This window comes from Carlito syrichta, unplaced genomic scaffold (assembly GCF_000164805.1).
Source record: "Carlito syrichta isolate Samal-C Ts95f unplaced genomic scaffold, Tarsius_syrichta-2.0.1 Scaffold316489, whole genome shotgun sequence".
Lineage (NCBI taxonomy): Eukaryota > Metazoa > Chordata > Mammalia > Primates > Tarsiidae > Carlito > Carlito syrichta.
The window spans coordinates 295,795-312,486 of NW_007260585.1; the positions used below are offsets into that span (position 1 = coordinate 295,795).

A 16,692-nucleotide genomic window follows, 5' to 3' on the forward strand; every position below is an offset into this window, starting at 1 on the left:
CAGCACCATTTACTGAATAGGTTCTCCTCTCCCCAGTGGTAGGTGGTGAAAGCTTTGTCGAAGATGAGTTGGTTGAGAAATTGAGGTTTAGCTTCTGGAATCTCAATTCTATTTCATTGGTCTATATACCAATACTAAGTTGTTTTGATTATTGTAGTTTTATAGTAAAGTTTGAAGTCAGATAATGTGATACCGCCTGCTTTTTTTTTTTTTTTTTTGCTGAGGATTGTTCTGGCTATTCTTGGTCATTTGTGTTTCCATATGAATTCCTGTATTGTTTTTTCTAGGTCTGAGAAGAATGTTGCTGGTAATTTGATGGGTATTGCATTAAATCTGTAGATTGCCTTAGGTAGGATGGACATCTTCACCAATGTTGATTCTTCCTGAAATAAGTTCGGCGCCAGTAATGACTCCACACCCAGTCAGGACCAAGAGATTTATTAAAGCGGCTGTTACAGAGGGGATCTGTAATGGGAAAAAAGGAAAAGAGAGAGAGAGTAAGAGAGAGAGAGAGGAAGTGGGAGAGAGGCCGGGAGAGAGCTGCAGAGAGGGAGAGAGGGAGAGAGCAACAGAGAGAGAGAGAAAGAGAAAGAGAGACAGAGAGAGAGAGTTGCAGGGGAGAGGGCTGTATTTATCAGCCCGACAGGGCCAGAAGGGGCCGTGCTATGTTCCTAATGGAGGAGCTGCATGGGAGCCGGGCGGGGCCGACGCTGTGCTACAGTCCTATTGGACGCATAACAAAGCTGGCTACGCATTGGAGGCTTGCAGGTTTGAAATTCGCGCAGGAAGGTTTGAAATTCGCGCGGGGAATTGTGCTCACAGAAGCCGGGACCTAGGGCCTTTGTTGTCTGGTGTGTCTGAGCCATTTTGGGAGCCGCCCCTCTGGTCGCTTCCTGCACCCTTCAGTGTCAGAGCAGATAATAGTCTTCTGTCCCCTGCTTCAAGGCTCCTTTCATTATGCCCCTCTCTATGCTTCCTTGGAAGCAGTCAGTACTGTTCATAGCCCTGTTACGGGGGCAAGGGTCACACAGACCCTCTTCAAGTCTCACCCTTCCATCCTTGGCAAGATGACCTTCCCAACGCCCGTGAGCATGAAGGGCTTCTCTTGCCCCGTGGAGGCCCAGAGAAGAGAGGGGAAGGAGCCAGTGCTAGAAGAGTTCCCAAGAATTCTTGAGATCCCCCTAGGAGAGGTATAGGTAGCCACGCACAGAGTTTCCCTCCTCAAAAGAAAAATCCTGGAACTTCCGCTGCAGTGCACAGATTCAGAAAGTTCGGGGTCCTCTCCCACTCAGGGAACAGGCCAGCTCTTTATACCCTCATGATTCCTAAAGGACCAGGCAAAACAGTAATGCACTCTTTTGTGAATGATACAGTCCACGAATGATCAGCGTGTAGGGAGTAAGGGTGGCATGGAAGGCTGGCTCTCCTCAGCCTCTCTTCTTGGAGGGCTGTCGGTGCTACTTTGCTGCTTTGTGGCCATATCTGTCCCTGGATGCAGGGCATTGACTCGTAATGCTCTCTGCCCCTTTTTACTCGTGTTGAGTGTAAAAGACAAGGCCGGATGTAAACCACACAGAGAGTGGCTCGTCACTGAGACTCGTTAAGGAAACACACGAACCTGAGGGAAAGCTTCCAATACGGCAGGGCATGCCTATCAAAGCAAGGACTTGTGGATTACTCCAAGGAACTGAACCAGTTGGAGGGTTTGCAGGAACTGAAAAGACTGTGAGATCATTTCAACGTCACCACATCAGGAAGACAGGGAAGGCTGGAGATAGAGAAAGTAACTGATTTGTCCAAGGTCTCACAGCCCGCAGAGGCGGGACTGGACCTAGAAGTCAGGTTTCTGACTGCTAAGGTCATAGTCTTTCCTGGGACCTGGAGTCTGGAAAACTCTTTTATCAGCCCACATGGCAGTCGGTGCTGCGCTCTCACCCCAGTCCCTTTGAACTCTAGAATCAGTTTTGTATAAGTATTACTAACCAAAGGCCCACAAAGGGAGTGGCTGCCAAGGTTGAGTTTAAAACCGACCTTTGCCTTACCAGTTGGGTGGCCTTGGACACCTCTTTTGGTCTCCCTGACTTCAATTTCTCATCCCTGAGATGGGAGTAATACTCTCTTTAGGGTTTTTGCGGTAAGGTCTGATGTAAGTTAAGGGCCTGCTGTGTTGTAAGGATATTGGTGTCACATCCCAGCCAGCAGTGCACTGTGGCTACCTCCTTAGAGCTCACCAAAGCCCACTGTTAAATTTTGAAGAATTTTCCAAGTTGGTTGTGAACCACAGCCATGATTAAAAATCAAATTCCATAAGCAAAGTTGAATTGTATTCAAGCCAAAGGTAACAAAAATAATCCAAACTCATCACTTTGTAATTATTTTGACTACACTTTACTATTTACTTATGTTCTTGAGGCTATTTTTGCCTATTTTATTTGTATACTATATGCCCGTGCTCTACTGGAACTCTTGAAATTTGCCATAATGAGAGTATTTTAACCAAAGGAAATAAGCAAATCTACAAACCAGGACTTTGCTCACCAGCCCTCCTTCAGAGAGCAGGATGTTAAACATTCACCAGCTCACCACACTGCCGGCAACAAGAAGGAGGTGGGTGTCAGCCAGAGATCGCTAGAGATTAGATGGAAATCATTTTCCTTTCCTTCAAATCAGGTTCTTCATGCGCACCCATCCCTCCTACCCAGAAGCTGATCTCAACTTTATTTCTGATTTCTGGCCACTTCTGCCCAATGGACTTGAAGCTGCTTACGAAGATGCCGGTAGAGATCAAGTCCGGTTTTTCAAAGGTAATGTTTCTGGTTATTTCCCACTGCATTTATAAGTTAATTTTTCATCCTCTTGTGGGTGGAGATATAAGGGCGCTAGCTACATTCTTTCCAGGGACTTTTGAAATCTAACAGTCTTACCAACCAAGTCAACAGAAGGCCAACAGCTTAACTAAAAATCACATGGTGTATTTTGGAGTCATTTTAAGTAAAAAGCAAATGACTAGAGATAGAAATGTTCTAGGCTGTTTGTGAATCTTGAATTATGGAAGTGTTTTCTGTGCAATCTATTTATGGACCCCTTCATACTCCTGGGAACACTCGAGAGTAAAATTCAAGACTTGAGCCCATCCTACGGAGGATATAACAGAAAGGTTTTGTTTGTGCAATTTCCTAGACCCGATTTTAATACAAACAACCCTCTTGAGAATGGGGGTGGTCCCCCACTGGGAAACCAGATGGAGGAACTGCAATTTTGCTGTCAACATGTGGTCCTCAGACCGGTGGCATTGGCATCACCTGGCAGTTTGATACAAATACAGAATCTCAGATCCCATCCCAAAGCTTCTTTGACAGAATCTGAACTTTAACAAGTTTCCCAGACGATTCATATGTCCATCAAGGCATGAGAAGTTCAGAATTGCTGTGACTTGAATAGGAGACACTTTGTTGATTCTAACAGAATGACACAAAATCCAATGATCAGCTCCTGGCTTGGAAGGCACTTTGTAGGACTCATATATTTTTGTAAGTATGTGCTTGGTATAGCACAGACAAACATTGAGATGTTTGACCCGAGAGAAAGAACTGAATGCAGTTCAGATGGGAAAAACCCTCTGAAACAGAATGATCAGTTTATAAATCATAAACATAAGTGGAATTTTAGATACACAGAGTTTAAAATTCCTTTCTCATGCAAGGGTAAGCAAGCACATTTTTTGCAATAAGAGCAATCCTGGTTTTTGGATATAAGACCAGCTTTATGTGATGAGAGGCTTATTGAGGTTCAACATACAGAATCTGGACACAGCATGAATTCAACCACTTGGAACTGTATTCTAGTCAAGTGCAATGATTTGAAGCCAGAGTTGCAGGTCGTTGCAGACTGTGAACCAGGTACTGTTGGTGTGAACTTTCACAGTCCCTGGGCAACCTGGAGAAGCAAAGCTTATATCCCTGACTTGGCATGAAAACTCTTCAGTCATTTGAACATCTGGCTTTGGAAAGAAGTCCTCAACCCCACAAACCAGTCATTCTCAAAGTTTGCTGCAGATTAGAATCACTTAGGGAGTTTTAAAAATAAATCAAGGCTGGGCGCAGTGGCTTAAGTCTGTAATCCCAGCACTTTGGGAGGCCGAGGCAAGAGGATTGCCTAACCCAGGGGTTCAAGACCAACATGGGCAACTTGGTGAGACCTCGTCTCTACAATTAAAAAAAAAATGAGCTGGGTGTGGTAGCGTGCGCCTGTAGTTCCAGCTACTTGGAAGGGAGAGGCAGAAGGATCATTGCCTGACCCGGCAGGTCGATGCTGGGGTGGCTGTGAGTGTGCCATGGCACTCCAGCCTGGGCGACAGAGTGAGACTCTGACTCAAAAAAGAAAAGAAAAGAAAAGAAAAAATCAACTCATTTAACTGCTCTGGGATAGGATCTTGGCATCATCAGTCTTTTCAGAAGTCTCTCTGCAGCCAGGATACTGCCGCGCATGTGAAACGGAGAACTTAGCTGGAAATTCACTTACTCTCTGTCTACGGAAGCCCTGGGCAAGTATTTGATTGTCCTGTTTCTTGTTTGACAGGTTACAGGTTCTGGGCTGTTCAGGGCCAAGACGTGCTTCGCGGATACCCCCAGGACATCTACAGCTCCTATGGCTTCCCTAGAACTGTGAAGCACATTGATGCTGCTGTTTTTGAGGAAGAAACTGGAAAGACATTCTTCTTTGTTGGTAACAAATACTGGAGGTAAGGACCGAGTCAGGAAATGTTAGGGCACCAGTTCTTTCCACATAGAGAGTTCTAGACTGAACCATTTCAAAAGGAGTCTGAAATTGGCTTGGCCAGCATCCTTTTCTGTAAACGACTGTGGCCAGTGTATCATCCATTTAGTCAATTTACAACAGTCATCACCCAATGCCTGTGCTGGAAATCCAGGAAGTGTGTGGGGCTGAATTTTTTTTTTTTTTAATGTAAAAATGAGGGTCATCTTAACAGAGCTTCTGTGGTCAAAAGGAGCTTATTTTTCATAGTATTGTGCCTTAATAGGACATCGTGTGGAAACTACCAGAGAGTTAGATAATGGATTTCAGAGGGATCTTATAAGCCTTTTAGTCCACCCAACATTCTACCTCTCCTCATCTACTCTCCATTTTACAAATGATCTATAAAATTAAAAATTCTTATCCGGACGTGGTGGCTCATGCCTATAAACCCAACACTTTGGGAGGCCAAGGTGGGAGGTTTGCTTGAGCCCAGGAGTTTGAGACCTCATCTCTACCAAAAAAAAAAAATTTAACCAGGTGTGGTGGCATGTGCCTGTAGTCCCAGGTACTTGAGAGGCTGAGGCGAGAGGATCATCTGAACCCAGGAGGTTGAGTGAGCAGGATAGGGTCACTGAACTTCAGTCTGTGTGACGACCCTGACTCCAAAAAAAAAAAAAAAATCTTGTTAGATTCCTGATGGTGCAGTTCCTGAAATGATTTTGAGAAACCTACATGTTTAGAAAAAGGTTCTGACATTCCTAACTCTTTTCTGACCAGGTATGACGAATATAAACGATCCATGGATGTAGGTTATCCCAAAATGATAGCACATGGCTTTCCTGGAATTGGCCACAAAGTTGATGCTGTGTTCAAGAAAGATGGTAAGTGAATTTATCTGTTTTGCCGCCATCTTGTTGCCATAGTAACCGCATCAGTATTGTTATTTGGAATAGCAAATGCCCAAAATACCTGTGCTCACAAATGAATTGGTTTCTCAAGAATTTAAGTTAAGCCTAGAAACGACTTGTATAATGGTAGTAAGTCTCTTTTGTTTTATTTCTAGGATTTTTCTACTTCTTTCACGGAACGAGGCAATACAAGTTTGATCCTAAAACCAAAAGAATTTTGACCCTCCTGAAAGCAAACAGTTGGTTCAACTGCAGAAAAAATTGACCAACTGTTACAAAGTTAAACGGAAAAGTATATTTCATGAGCCCAAGAAAGGTGTCTTCCTTAAGAGTCATATATTTTCCAGTATTTTTTTAACCTCTACAGTCACTGATACACAGAGCTGTCAAATGTAACGTTATTTATACCTCATTCAGTATATGATTTTTAAGATTTAGAATGCAGGGTTTTATGTATTGATGTGATTTCGTTCTACAATGATGGGTAGGAAAGGTCAAGTGCATGGCTTATGGAGCCATTTGGGCCAATGTTACAAAGAAGATCTTTTCCTGTGTGCCAAGCTGGGACATTGATCCTGAGGGACCAGCATCCTCAGTGGTGAGCATCTCCTCAAAAGAGAAGGTGGCAAGAGACAGGAGTCTTCACCAGACGCAAAGGAACTCAAGAACACATGAGCAGTCACGTGTATTATCCTGATACGCAAGGACAACTCTTCTTACCCAAAATAAAGAGTTGGTTTTCTTTTTTGAAAAAAGCTATCCTTGTCTCTATTTTGCAAGTTTTCTATTATATTATTATAGTGTTACTTTCTGATTATGAAGCCACCCATACAGACGTTGATCTTCAAATTGGAAATGGGAAGTAGACAATTTGAAAAATATTCATGTGGGAAATTAGGATACACAAGAGGTTGAAATAGTCTCCAATCTCATTGATTTTTTTTTCAAGTCTGTTTCTCACTCCGTTGCCCAGGCTGGAGTGCAGTGACGGGATCCTGATACTGATCAGTGATTCTTCTGCCTCAGCCTCCCAAGTAGCTGGGACTACAGGCACACGCCACCACGCCCAGTTAATTATTTGCTTTTTTTTTTTTTTTTTTTTAGGGATAGGATCTCACTGTATTGCCTAGGCTGGTCTGGAACTCCTAGCCTTAAGCAGGCCTCCTACCTTGGCCTCCCAAAGTGTTAAGATCACAGGCATAAGCCACCACGCCAGGCCCATTCTCACGGAATTTACATTATATAAATGGGGGGGGCAGCGAAGAAAAACATCTATTTCCCTTGCCTCATCTAAGAATTCCAAAACCGGGTCTAGTTAAAATCAGTGCCAGCATGGCAAAGCTAAGTGTATATTAGTTGCTCTTCTAAGTTCATGAGAAGTTTCCATTTTCTCACAGTTCAATTCCTTATGATTTCAGAAAGGGCAAGGGTGGGATGTCTGACTCTTCTGGCCACTGGGTTGTGTGGAGAAGTGACAAATATCATTTCCAGACTGAAACATTTAATTACTGCTGTAGATTTCTCCAGGGGTCCACTCCCCTGCTGTGGAGTTTAGAAACACATCTGGAGGGAGTTGCCCCCAGGCAGAGCAATTTGTATCTAATTTGTCTAAATAAGCAGCAATCAGTTTATCATGACTAATTTGGGAGGAAGTCAATGTATGCAGCAGTCTTGCAGGTAGCATCTGAGCCCTATGAGTTATTTTTGAAGATGCGGAGTACAATCAGGATTAGGTAGATGAGTGGTCATCATCCAGGTAAAGTTTGGGCCTCCCTTTGGTCCCCACTCCTCCTGGCTTGAGATCGGGTGCCCTTACCGATGTCATATGCTCCCCCTCCCTCCCTGGCAGTGTCCTGCTACTGCCGTTCCCTTTTTTATAGTATTAGGATTAATGTTCAGTGTCCACTTAGGAGAACATGATACTTGGTTTTTTGTTTCTGTGATAGATCACTGAGTGTTATAGACTCGAAATCCATCCAAGTTGCTGCAAAGTTCGTAATTTTGTCCTTCTTTATGGCTGCATAATACTCCATTGTGCATATGTAGCACTTTTAAAAATCTGCTCCACCTTCACCCCCACAAGTTTTATGAGCAGTTCACAGGGTGCTCAATGGTGTTCATAGGTTTTCCAAGCACATAGAGTCTCAAGAATATTTTGAGTCCCTTGTGATTCTGAGGCAGTTCTCCACTCAAGAATTTAGAAGGCAATGTAACTTCTCCTTTGGCCAAGTCTATCTCACCCTCTCTTTTTTCCTCAAACTTTTTATATTGAAGGATAAACATAAATACAGAAAGACACACACAGTATAAATGTTCACATCAATGGATTATCACAGAGTTAACAAATGCATGTAACTCTCACCCTCATCAAGAAATAGCACATTACCCATACCAGACCCTCAAACCCCTTCCACCACTACCAATCTGTCTTAGGTTGGTTCACTACCAGCAGAGCCTGAAATAGGGATTTGTTGGTGGGATCACGGGAGGAGGTGTGCTCTCAGGTGAAGAGGAGTGAGGAACACATTAAAGAGCAGAGGAAAAGCTAAAGAATGCGGTCTCAGGTGGAGGTTGCTCTGATCTCATGAGAAAGCCGTGGAGCCAAGATGCAACCAAGAGTTAGTCCTACCTGGCAGCAAAGGGACAGTCTTTTGTACCCCTGTGTCAACCAGTCATCAGTCAAGGTCTGGCCTGGGTTGGAAGGCATAGCATCCCAGGCAAGATGCGCCTCTTTGGCAAAGTAATGGGAGACACCTGTGAGTTGTAGGCAGCCAACTCCTGCAGTAACCAGGAAGGTGGGTGCCCTGGTGCTAAAGGGATTTGGGGAGAGCACCCATGGTATCCACTGCATTTTCTGTTTCCCAAAGATCACCACCATGTTGACTTCTAACACCTTAGGGTAAATCTGCTTGTTTTCAAAATAAATGGAATCAAGTATTGTGAGGTATTGTCCAGGCATAAATTTTCCCCCCATACCTGGCTTCTTTCTGCCTCTTCTCTCAAGGAGTGGCCTCTGGCCAAGGCTGGTCTCTGAAGGATATGCATATTCCCAGTAATGAGTCATGGAGTACAGGTAATGAAGCTACCCTGAAGATAATGTAGTTACTGCTCCTTTTTTTTTTTTTTTGAGTTGGAGTCTCACTCCATCGCCCAGGCTGGAATGCAGTGGCACACTTATAACCACCCCATCGTCAACCTGCTGGGCTCAGGTGATCCTTCCGTCTCAGTCTTCCAACCCAGAACTACAAGCATGTGCTACCACGCCCGGCTAATTTCTTAATTTATTGTAGAGATGAGGTCTCACCAAGTTGCCTGGGCTGGTCTCGAACCCATGGACTCAGGCGATCCTCTCACCTCGGCCTCCCAAAGTGCTGAGATTACAGGCTTGAGCCACCACGCCCGGCTGTTACTCTTCATCAACATAATTATAAACTTATTGCTTTGATTATAAAACTGCTTGCTGTACTGCCCTGAGGTGCAGATTCTTCACCGACCTGCCACCTGTGTCTCCTGTAAGTTCTAATAAGTCAATGTCTTTCCCTGCTGGACCTCTGGGTGACTTCTTTGGAACAGGTAAGCATTATGGACAAGCCCTCTCAGATTTGGGGTTACTGCATTGCAGGTGTGTATCTTCTTGTGTCTGCCTAACTTTGTTAAGAGTTGGAGTTTCACTCTGTCGCCCAGACTGGAGTGCAGTGGCATGCTCCAGGTCACCGCAGCCTCGACCTGCTAGGCTCCGACGATCCTTCCACCTCAGCCTTCCAAGTAGCTGGAACTACAGGCACGCACTACCACGCCCGGCTAATTTTTGATGTATTGTAGAGATGAAGTCTCGCCAAGTTGCCCAGGCAGGTCTCGAACCCACAGGCTCAGGCCATCCACTCACCTCGGCCTCCCAAAGTGCTGGGATGACACGCTCAGCCACCAAGCCCGGCCTCTGCCTAACTTTTAATCATTATGTTTCTGCACTTCATTCCCTGTTGATAGACATTGAGTTGTTACTGTTTGGGGGTTTCTACAAATAATGACACATATATGTAGGCATTTCTACTTTGATTTTATGCCTAAGTGTGCAATTGCTGAATCATAGATTATCAAACACCTCTTCTGATTATGCCTTGGACTCATCAATCTCTTACCCCAGTAACAGCAGTGGTGAGTGGTTCAGCGCAGATTCTAAACCAGCTTGTGAACTGTTGGCTGCTCTTGTCAGGCCTGTGCACTGTGCTTCTTGCTTCCAAGTTTAAGGCTTCTCTTGATGTCGCATCAGGGTCTGCGGTGAAACCCGCTCAGACTCATGTGTATGCAACGGAAAAGTGACAAGAGTATCATTTGTGGAGGAGATATTTTACCGATGTGAGAAGAGTGCATCTCCCTTTCTTCAGAAAGGTGTTCTTAAGACATATTTCAGGTGGGTTCCATGTTGACCACCTCGTTCCTCATATCCCTGTCCAGTTGACAATTCGCCTTTGTGTTAGCTCTCTCTCTTTCCCCGCTTTGCTCTTTCTGTCCTTTAGTCCAGCTCCATGGGTCACAGGCCCCAACTGGTGCCTAGACATTTGTCTCAGGTTCTGCTTTCTAGGAACACCACACTGAGATAATGTGTGCTGGAAGTGGGATGGGGAGACCCTTGGCATATAATGACATCACAGTTACTAAGCTTGTCGTCCTTGGTTGATTGTGAAGAGATGCTGGGGAATGGTGAGATGTGGGGTCATCCGGTAGCTGTGACACTTTAGTAGCATAAGAAGAATGGTAATTATAAGAAAGTGTGAGTGGGCTGGGGAGCTGCTCTGGGAATTTGACAAAGTGATATGATTAGGGAAGCCAAATATCAACTCAAGACACATTGTGAAAGCCAGCACAATAATGACATTTAAAGAAATCTTCTTGATTGCAGACAGTGCTAAAAAATCAATCTCAAATCTAATTGCAAAGTCAGGCACTTTCTAGCTGGAAGAATGGGTAGATACACCTGAGAACTTGAGTGCTTAAATTTTCCTGAAAGCACTGCGCGGGCAGAAATAGTACCTTCCTCTTTGCAGAAGCGTGCAGCCTACCCTTGCACGGAGAATTGACAATGACCTTATCTGAGACAATGCCTCCCAAGACAACACAATGATGTATATGATGTGAAGAAAATAAGTTTACTTTAAATTTTTTTTTAATTGAGTTGGAGTCTCACTTCATCATCCAGGCTGGCTCAGGCAATCCTTCCACCTCAGCCTTCCAAGTAGCCGAAAATACAGGTGCATGCTACCTCACCCGGCCAATTTTTTTGATTTAGTGTAGAGATGAGGTCTTGCCAAATTGCTCAGGCTGTTCTCGAACCCGTGGACTCAGGCAATCCTCTCGCCTCGGCCTCCCAAAGTGCTGGGATTATAGGCATGAGCCACCGTGCCTGGCCTACTTTAAATGTTATAGGTGAAATAATAAACCAGAAGCAGAAAAAATATATATATCACAACCTGGGAGGATCACACAGACTACTGATACTGTCAAAGACTTAAAAGCAACAGGAAGTGTGATCCTATCATGACCGCATTCATTTAATCATTGAAGCCTGTATTAGTTCGTGCTGCAATGCTGTAAAGGAATACCTGAGATTGGGTAATTTATTTGTTTATTTATTTATTTGAGTTGAAGTCTCACTCTGTCACCCAGGCTGGAGTGCAGTGGCATGCTCAGAGCCACCACAGCCTCGGCCTGCTAGGCTCAGGCGATCCTTCCACCTCAGCCTTTCAAGTAGCTGGAACTACAGGTACGGGCCACCGTGCCTGGCTAAGTTTTCATTTATTGTAGAGATGAGATCTGGCCAAGTTGCCCAGGCTGGTCTTGAACCTGCAGGCTCAGGCAATCCTCTCGCCCCGGCCTCTTAAAGTGCTGGGATTATAGGCGTGAGCCACCGCACCTGGCCCAGACTGGGTAATTTATAAAGAGAAGTCTATTTGGCTCACGGATCTAGAGGCAGAACAAGAAGTCTGTTGCCAATATCTGCTTTTGGTGGAGGCCTCGGGAAACTTTCCATCATAGCAGAAGGTAAACGGGGAGCAAGACAGGTGCCAGGCTCTTTAAACAATTTGCTCCCGTGTGAACCCACTCATCCCTGCAGGGAGAGCACAAAGCCACACGTGAGAGATCCGCCTCCATGACCCAAACACCTCCCACCAGGTCCCACCTCCCACGTTGGGGATCATTCTCAACACGAGATTTGGAGGGGACAAATATCCAAACTATATCAGAGCCCTTGCACAAACCAAAGAGATCGTGATGGACTTACCTAGTGGTGACTACCTAGTAGAGAGCTACCATTGCAGCTACTGTGTCAAACAAGCTTTGTTTCCTAGAGCAAATCAGCACAGCTTCAGCAACTTGGCGTGAAGTGTTTGGGAGGTCTGGAGATTTTCCTTGTTTGCGATGAGCCCAGAAATGCACTGCAAAGTAGGAGTTTTGCCTGTTTGGGTTTAGTCTGGGGTTTAATCAAAGCTCTAGCTTTCTCCTCTGAAGTCTTTTGAAGAATTTAGTAGCTTTTGGCGAAGTCATAGCTTTTTCCTAGATCAATTTTTTTTAAGTCGGGGTCTCGCTCTGTCACCCAAGCTGGAGTGCAGAGGCACAATCACAGTTCAGCACAGCCTCTCTCCTAGGCTCAGGCGATCCTTCCACCTCGGCCTCCCGAGTAGCAGAACTACAGGTGCACACCATCACACCTGGCTAATTTTTTATTTTTTGTGGAGACAAGATCTCACCATGTTGCCTAGGCTGGTCTGGAACTCCTGGGCTCAAGCAATCCTCCTACCTCAGGCTCCCAAAGTGCTGAGATTATGGGCGTGAGTCACTGCACCCAGGCCTCTAGGCCTTTTTAAGCTTTTTTTCTTCTTTTTTTCTGGTAGATCTTTTTTCTAGACATGAGATACCATGTGTCTTGAAGAGGTAGCGTTCTGGCCAATGAATTGCCATGCAAAGCTCCAAGATCTACCCTGCCCTCAACCCTTGGTGATCTTAAGAAAATGATCTGGCCTTTCTGAATGTTAGTTTCCTTTCTGTGATAAAGGGAAATAATACTAATGTCTAGTGTTATCATGAGGGTGGAAGAGGCTAAATCACCTAGCGTGGTGCCCGCCATGTTGAAAATGTTCAACAAACACTAATTGCGTTTTCTTTCCCACATTTTCCTAAGGACAGAAGCGTTTTATTAGTGCTACTCGTCAACAAGCTTCTTCCTACCAAAAAAAGCCCACTGCACCAATGAATCGACCTAACAAATAACTGTAATATAAATTGGAAATAGAGTAGCCATAGTCACATAACATTATTTTATGTATTTTGCTGCTGTTAATAATAATGACTAGGCCGGGTTTGGTGGCTCAACCTGTAATCCCAGCACTTTGGGTGGCTGAGGCGAATGGATTGCCTGAGCCTGTGGATTCGAGACCAGCCCGAGCAACTTGGCAAGTCTTCATTTCTACAATCAAAAATTAGCCGGTCATGGTAGCATGCTACTTGGAAGGCTGAGGCAGAAGGATCACCAGAGCCCAACAGGTTAACACTGGGGTAGCTGTGAGCATGTCACTGCACGCCAGCCTAGGCAACAGAGTGAAAGTCCAACTCAAATAATAATAGTAATGATAATAATAATAATGGTTGTTATAGAATAAATATATAACTATGCTTTGTAATCTTGAAAACAAACACTAAAGTCACAATTCTGAGCTCTAACTCCTATTTTAATACTTCATTTCCTTCAGTTGATAGTCTTTTCTATAGCAAAGATAGGTGACCTACAATAATTGACTCAACTGTCAGGAGGGAGATAAAATGGCTAAAAGGTGAGCAATAAACTGTGTTATCATTCTGAAGCAGTCAAACTGGTATTAAAAACCTGGGAAAGAAGTGAACTCATCACTTGTTCTGAGTCTTGGTAAAACCAACACTTTCCAACAAAGGAAGTTGCAAAATACCGAAGTCAGAGTCACGCCACAGTTGACCCAGGGTCATGTGCATATGTGTACAGTCTTAAAATCAGAGCGTGAGATGTTAACATCTGAAAGCTGATGAATTTGCCCGAGAATCGGATCACTGGGTGTGAAGAGCAGTTGTGTATCTCTCAGTCTTTGTTACTGAGGTCGTGATGGATTGTAGACACGTGTTCTATCCGGACCACATCAGTGCGGCACAGGTCAAGAGAAGCTGCAAGAGACAGAGCGTGTAGACATAGAGCCAAAGGAGCAGCTGGATTACCAAGATTGGGAGAAAAGAAGAGAAGTTAAGGAGTAAGTTGAAGACAAAAGTTCAGGGGGGAGTCCAAGAAAGAGAGACAAAGAACCGGGTGAGAGGAAAAAGTTGGAGTGATCATTCAGTTTTTCTCACTCTAATCTCAACCTTGCTGAGTGGTTCTAAAAAATTAGAACACATGCACACACATGTAGGACCTCACACGCAGTAGAAACTCTATATCAGGGTTTCACCTTCCTTGAAGGACGAATTCTACATGATGGCTTTCCTGAGCTGCCATATATTTCAACAAGTTTAACAAGCGATGAGTTATTTAAAGACATAGGACTCACCTGCTCCGAGTCATTCATTTCTTCCAGGCGTCACAGTTTAACGCAGAACTAGTTTACACACCAACATCACTCCTGTGAGGCATGAGCTCCAATTATCACTGTGGCTCTTATGCCAATTTAAACTTTCACTGTGTCGTTACCTGTAATAAGATCCATTAACAGAATGGGCCAACACCAATAAAGTCAGCAGTCAAGTGAAGATGAAGCATTTCACAGGTGGTCAAATCAGTGTCCAGGGCGTCGTCACAGATTTGCCAGGATGACAAGCTTTGCTTATTAAAGATGTTGTAATGTCATAAAGAAGAGATTTGTTCCCCAGCATCAAGCACACATAATCACCCCATGAGTGAGGCTATATCCACCCCATTTTTATAGATGACAAAATAATGGTCCATAGAAATTATAGACAGTCATGCACGCATGGCTTAACACTGGGGATGCGTTCTAAGCAATATGTCCTTAGGTGATTTCTCCACTGTGCTAACATCACAGGGTGTACTTACACAAACCTAGAAGACACAGCCAACCACACACCTAGGCTATGTGATATGGCCTGTTCTCCTTGGCTACAAGTCTGTGTAGCATGTTACTGGATTGAACACTGCAGGTAACTGGAACACAATGGCAAGTGAGTGTGTGAAGGGGTCCAGCCCCTTTGCCGGGTCGTGAGATCTCCTGAAGGAGAGACGGATAGGCGAAAGACGAAAACAATATACTCGGACACCTGCTTCCTGAACAGATGACATCCTTTATTAGTTAACAGAAAGCTTTGATAGCATTTGTAAAAGGGGCAAGACAAAGAAAATTCCTTCACGTACATATGTTTTAAAAGTTACCACCATCTAGCGGTCTTTAGAAGAAACGAATAAGCCAAAAACACTATCTACTTTCAGTTAATGAGTCTTGAGATAAGTGGAAAAGGAGTTTCACTTAAACTAAGCATAATGCGTACAAGGTTTACTTTGACTTCGGTTCCACATCACTTGTCTAATTAAAAAAGCTTTAAAATCACTAATACAAAACTATAGATTGTACCTAGTGATAGTAGGAATATGAAGCCCATTAACTTGACCCAACAACAGTGGCTAGCATTTAAAGAATAACTATGAGAGTCACTTACTGTGAAGATACATAAACTAATCTTTACTCTGAATAAACATATAAAGTGAATTAAACATAATGAAATAAAACTAACACAACTAAAATTATTATGGTTGCATAATTGCCAATGAGCTTTTAAGTTTAGGATAATGGTGATTTGGCTGTTTTCCCTTATGCTTGGCAACCTCCTGGAAAACATCTTTGTCTTAAGATAGGCAGTGGGGCAATTATTATTATCTTTGAGGCACCAATTTTATCATTGTGTGAACTTAAACTTAGGAACTTAAAACAATCTTCAAAGTAGCTATAGCCCTAAAACTTAATTAATGACACAAAGTAAAAACCTTGTTAAACATAACCAGAGCCTCATAATTTTTGTCAACCCTCATACATATGTATATTGATTATATAAACTTATATGATATTACATTTACCAATTATGATTAATACATGGATAAAACAATTATCATGTCAAGAACAGCACTGCTAGCAACTCTCTTCAAAAGAGTCCCACATTACAGTCCTTGAAGTGTTTCAAGAAAGTTCCCAGGTGCATGGTCCTTCGTGTAGCAGTTCTCTTTTGGGCTTTTACGACCTTCAAAGCTTTTGTAATCGCCTTTCTTGTCCAGGTGTCTTCGTTACTTTTCTCTTATCCTGAAGTGTTTATTTCTAAAGGAAACTCAAAAGAAGCGTTTAATGACATTTCCCAGGCCCCCAAGGTTGCTTTCTGTATTTAGTTAATTATAATAAAAGTATCTAATTAGTATATTATGAATTCAGTAAAAACCCACTCTATAAACGTTCACTTAAAATTTAACTATAGAATTAAGTAAAAACCTTAACGATTAATCTTTATCCTAAGTCTATGAAGACAGTGTTGTAAATCACCTACATAACTCCTAGATAAGTGTTAGAACTTATAATGAGCTCATAATGAACTTACCATAAACTTGTGCTTCTAAAAAACCTTATATCTGAACACTAAGCTGCATAATTCTAAATCAAATAAGGAGTGAATATACTTATATCATTTTTTACTCAAGCAATATCTAGTAACTTATAACCAAGTGAAAGAAAGCATTCTTGATGTGCTTCAGAGTTTAACCCTTGCATATGTTAGAAACGGCCAAGCGGCATAGTGGGAAAAATGGGAAAATGAACCATGACATTCTCAGGTTAGGTGTGAGTACTTCGCATAAACATGCCATTTTCTTCTTCCACGACTGCACAGAATTTCTTCAGCCATACCAAACAGCAAAGTTGGAAGACAGAAGGGCCTCAGCTTCCCGGGCTCGCCCTGCGGCCTGGGGTCTTCGGCCCACCGGGACCCTGTCAATCATGTGGACCTCCAAGGCTGGCTC

At 43.5% G+C, this 16,692-nt stretch overlaps 1 protein-coding gene across 1 annotated transcript in view; it reads left to right on the top strand.

The window, feature by feature from the left end:
- Positions 1 to 5,997, top strand: part of MMP1 (matrix metallopeptidase 1) — a 9,628-nt gene extending 3,631 nt beyond the window's left edge. Inside the window, exons 7-10 of the mRNA XM_008074563.2 lie at positions 2,671 to 2,804; positions 4,579 to 4,741; positions 5,536 to 5,639; positions 5,822 to 5,997. Coding sequence (XP_008072754.1) covers positions 2,671 to 2,804; positions 4,579 to 4,741; positions 5,536 to 5,639; positions 5,822 to 5,931 — 511 coding nt within the window. The 3' untranslated portion in view covers positions 5,932 to 5,997. The remainder of the gene's footprint in view (positions 1 to 2,670; positions 2,805 to 4,578; positions 4,742 to 5,535; positions 5,640 to 5,821) is intronic.
- Positions 5,998 to 16,692: the final 10,695 nt, after the last annotated feature.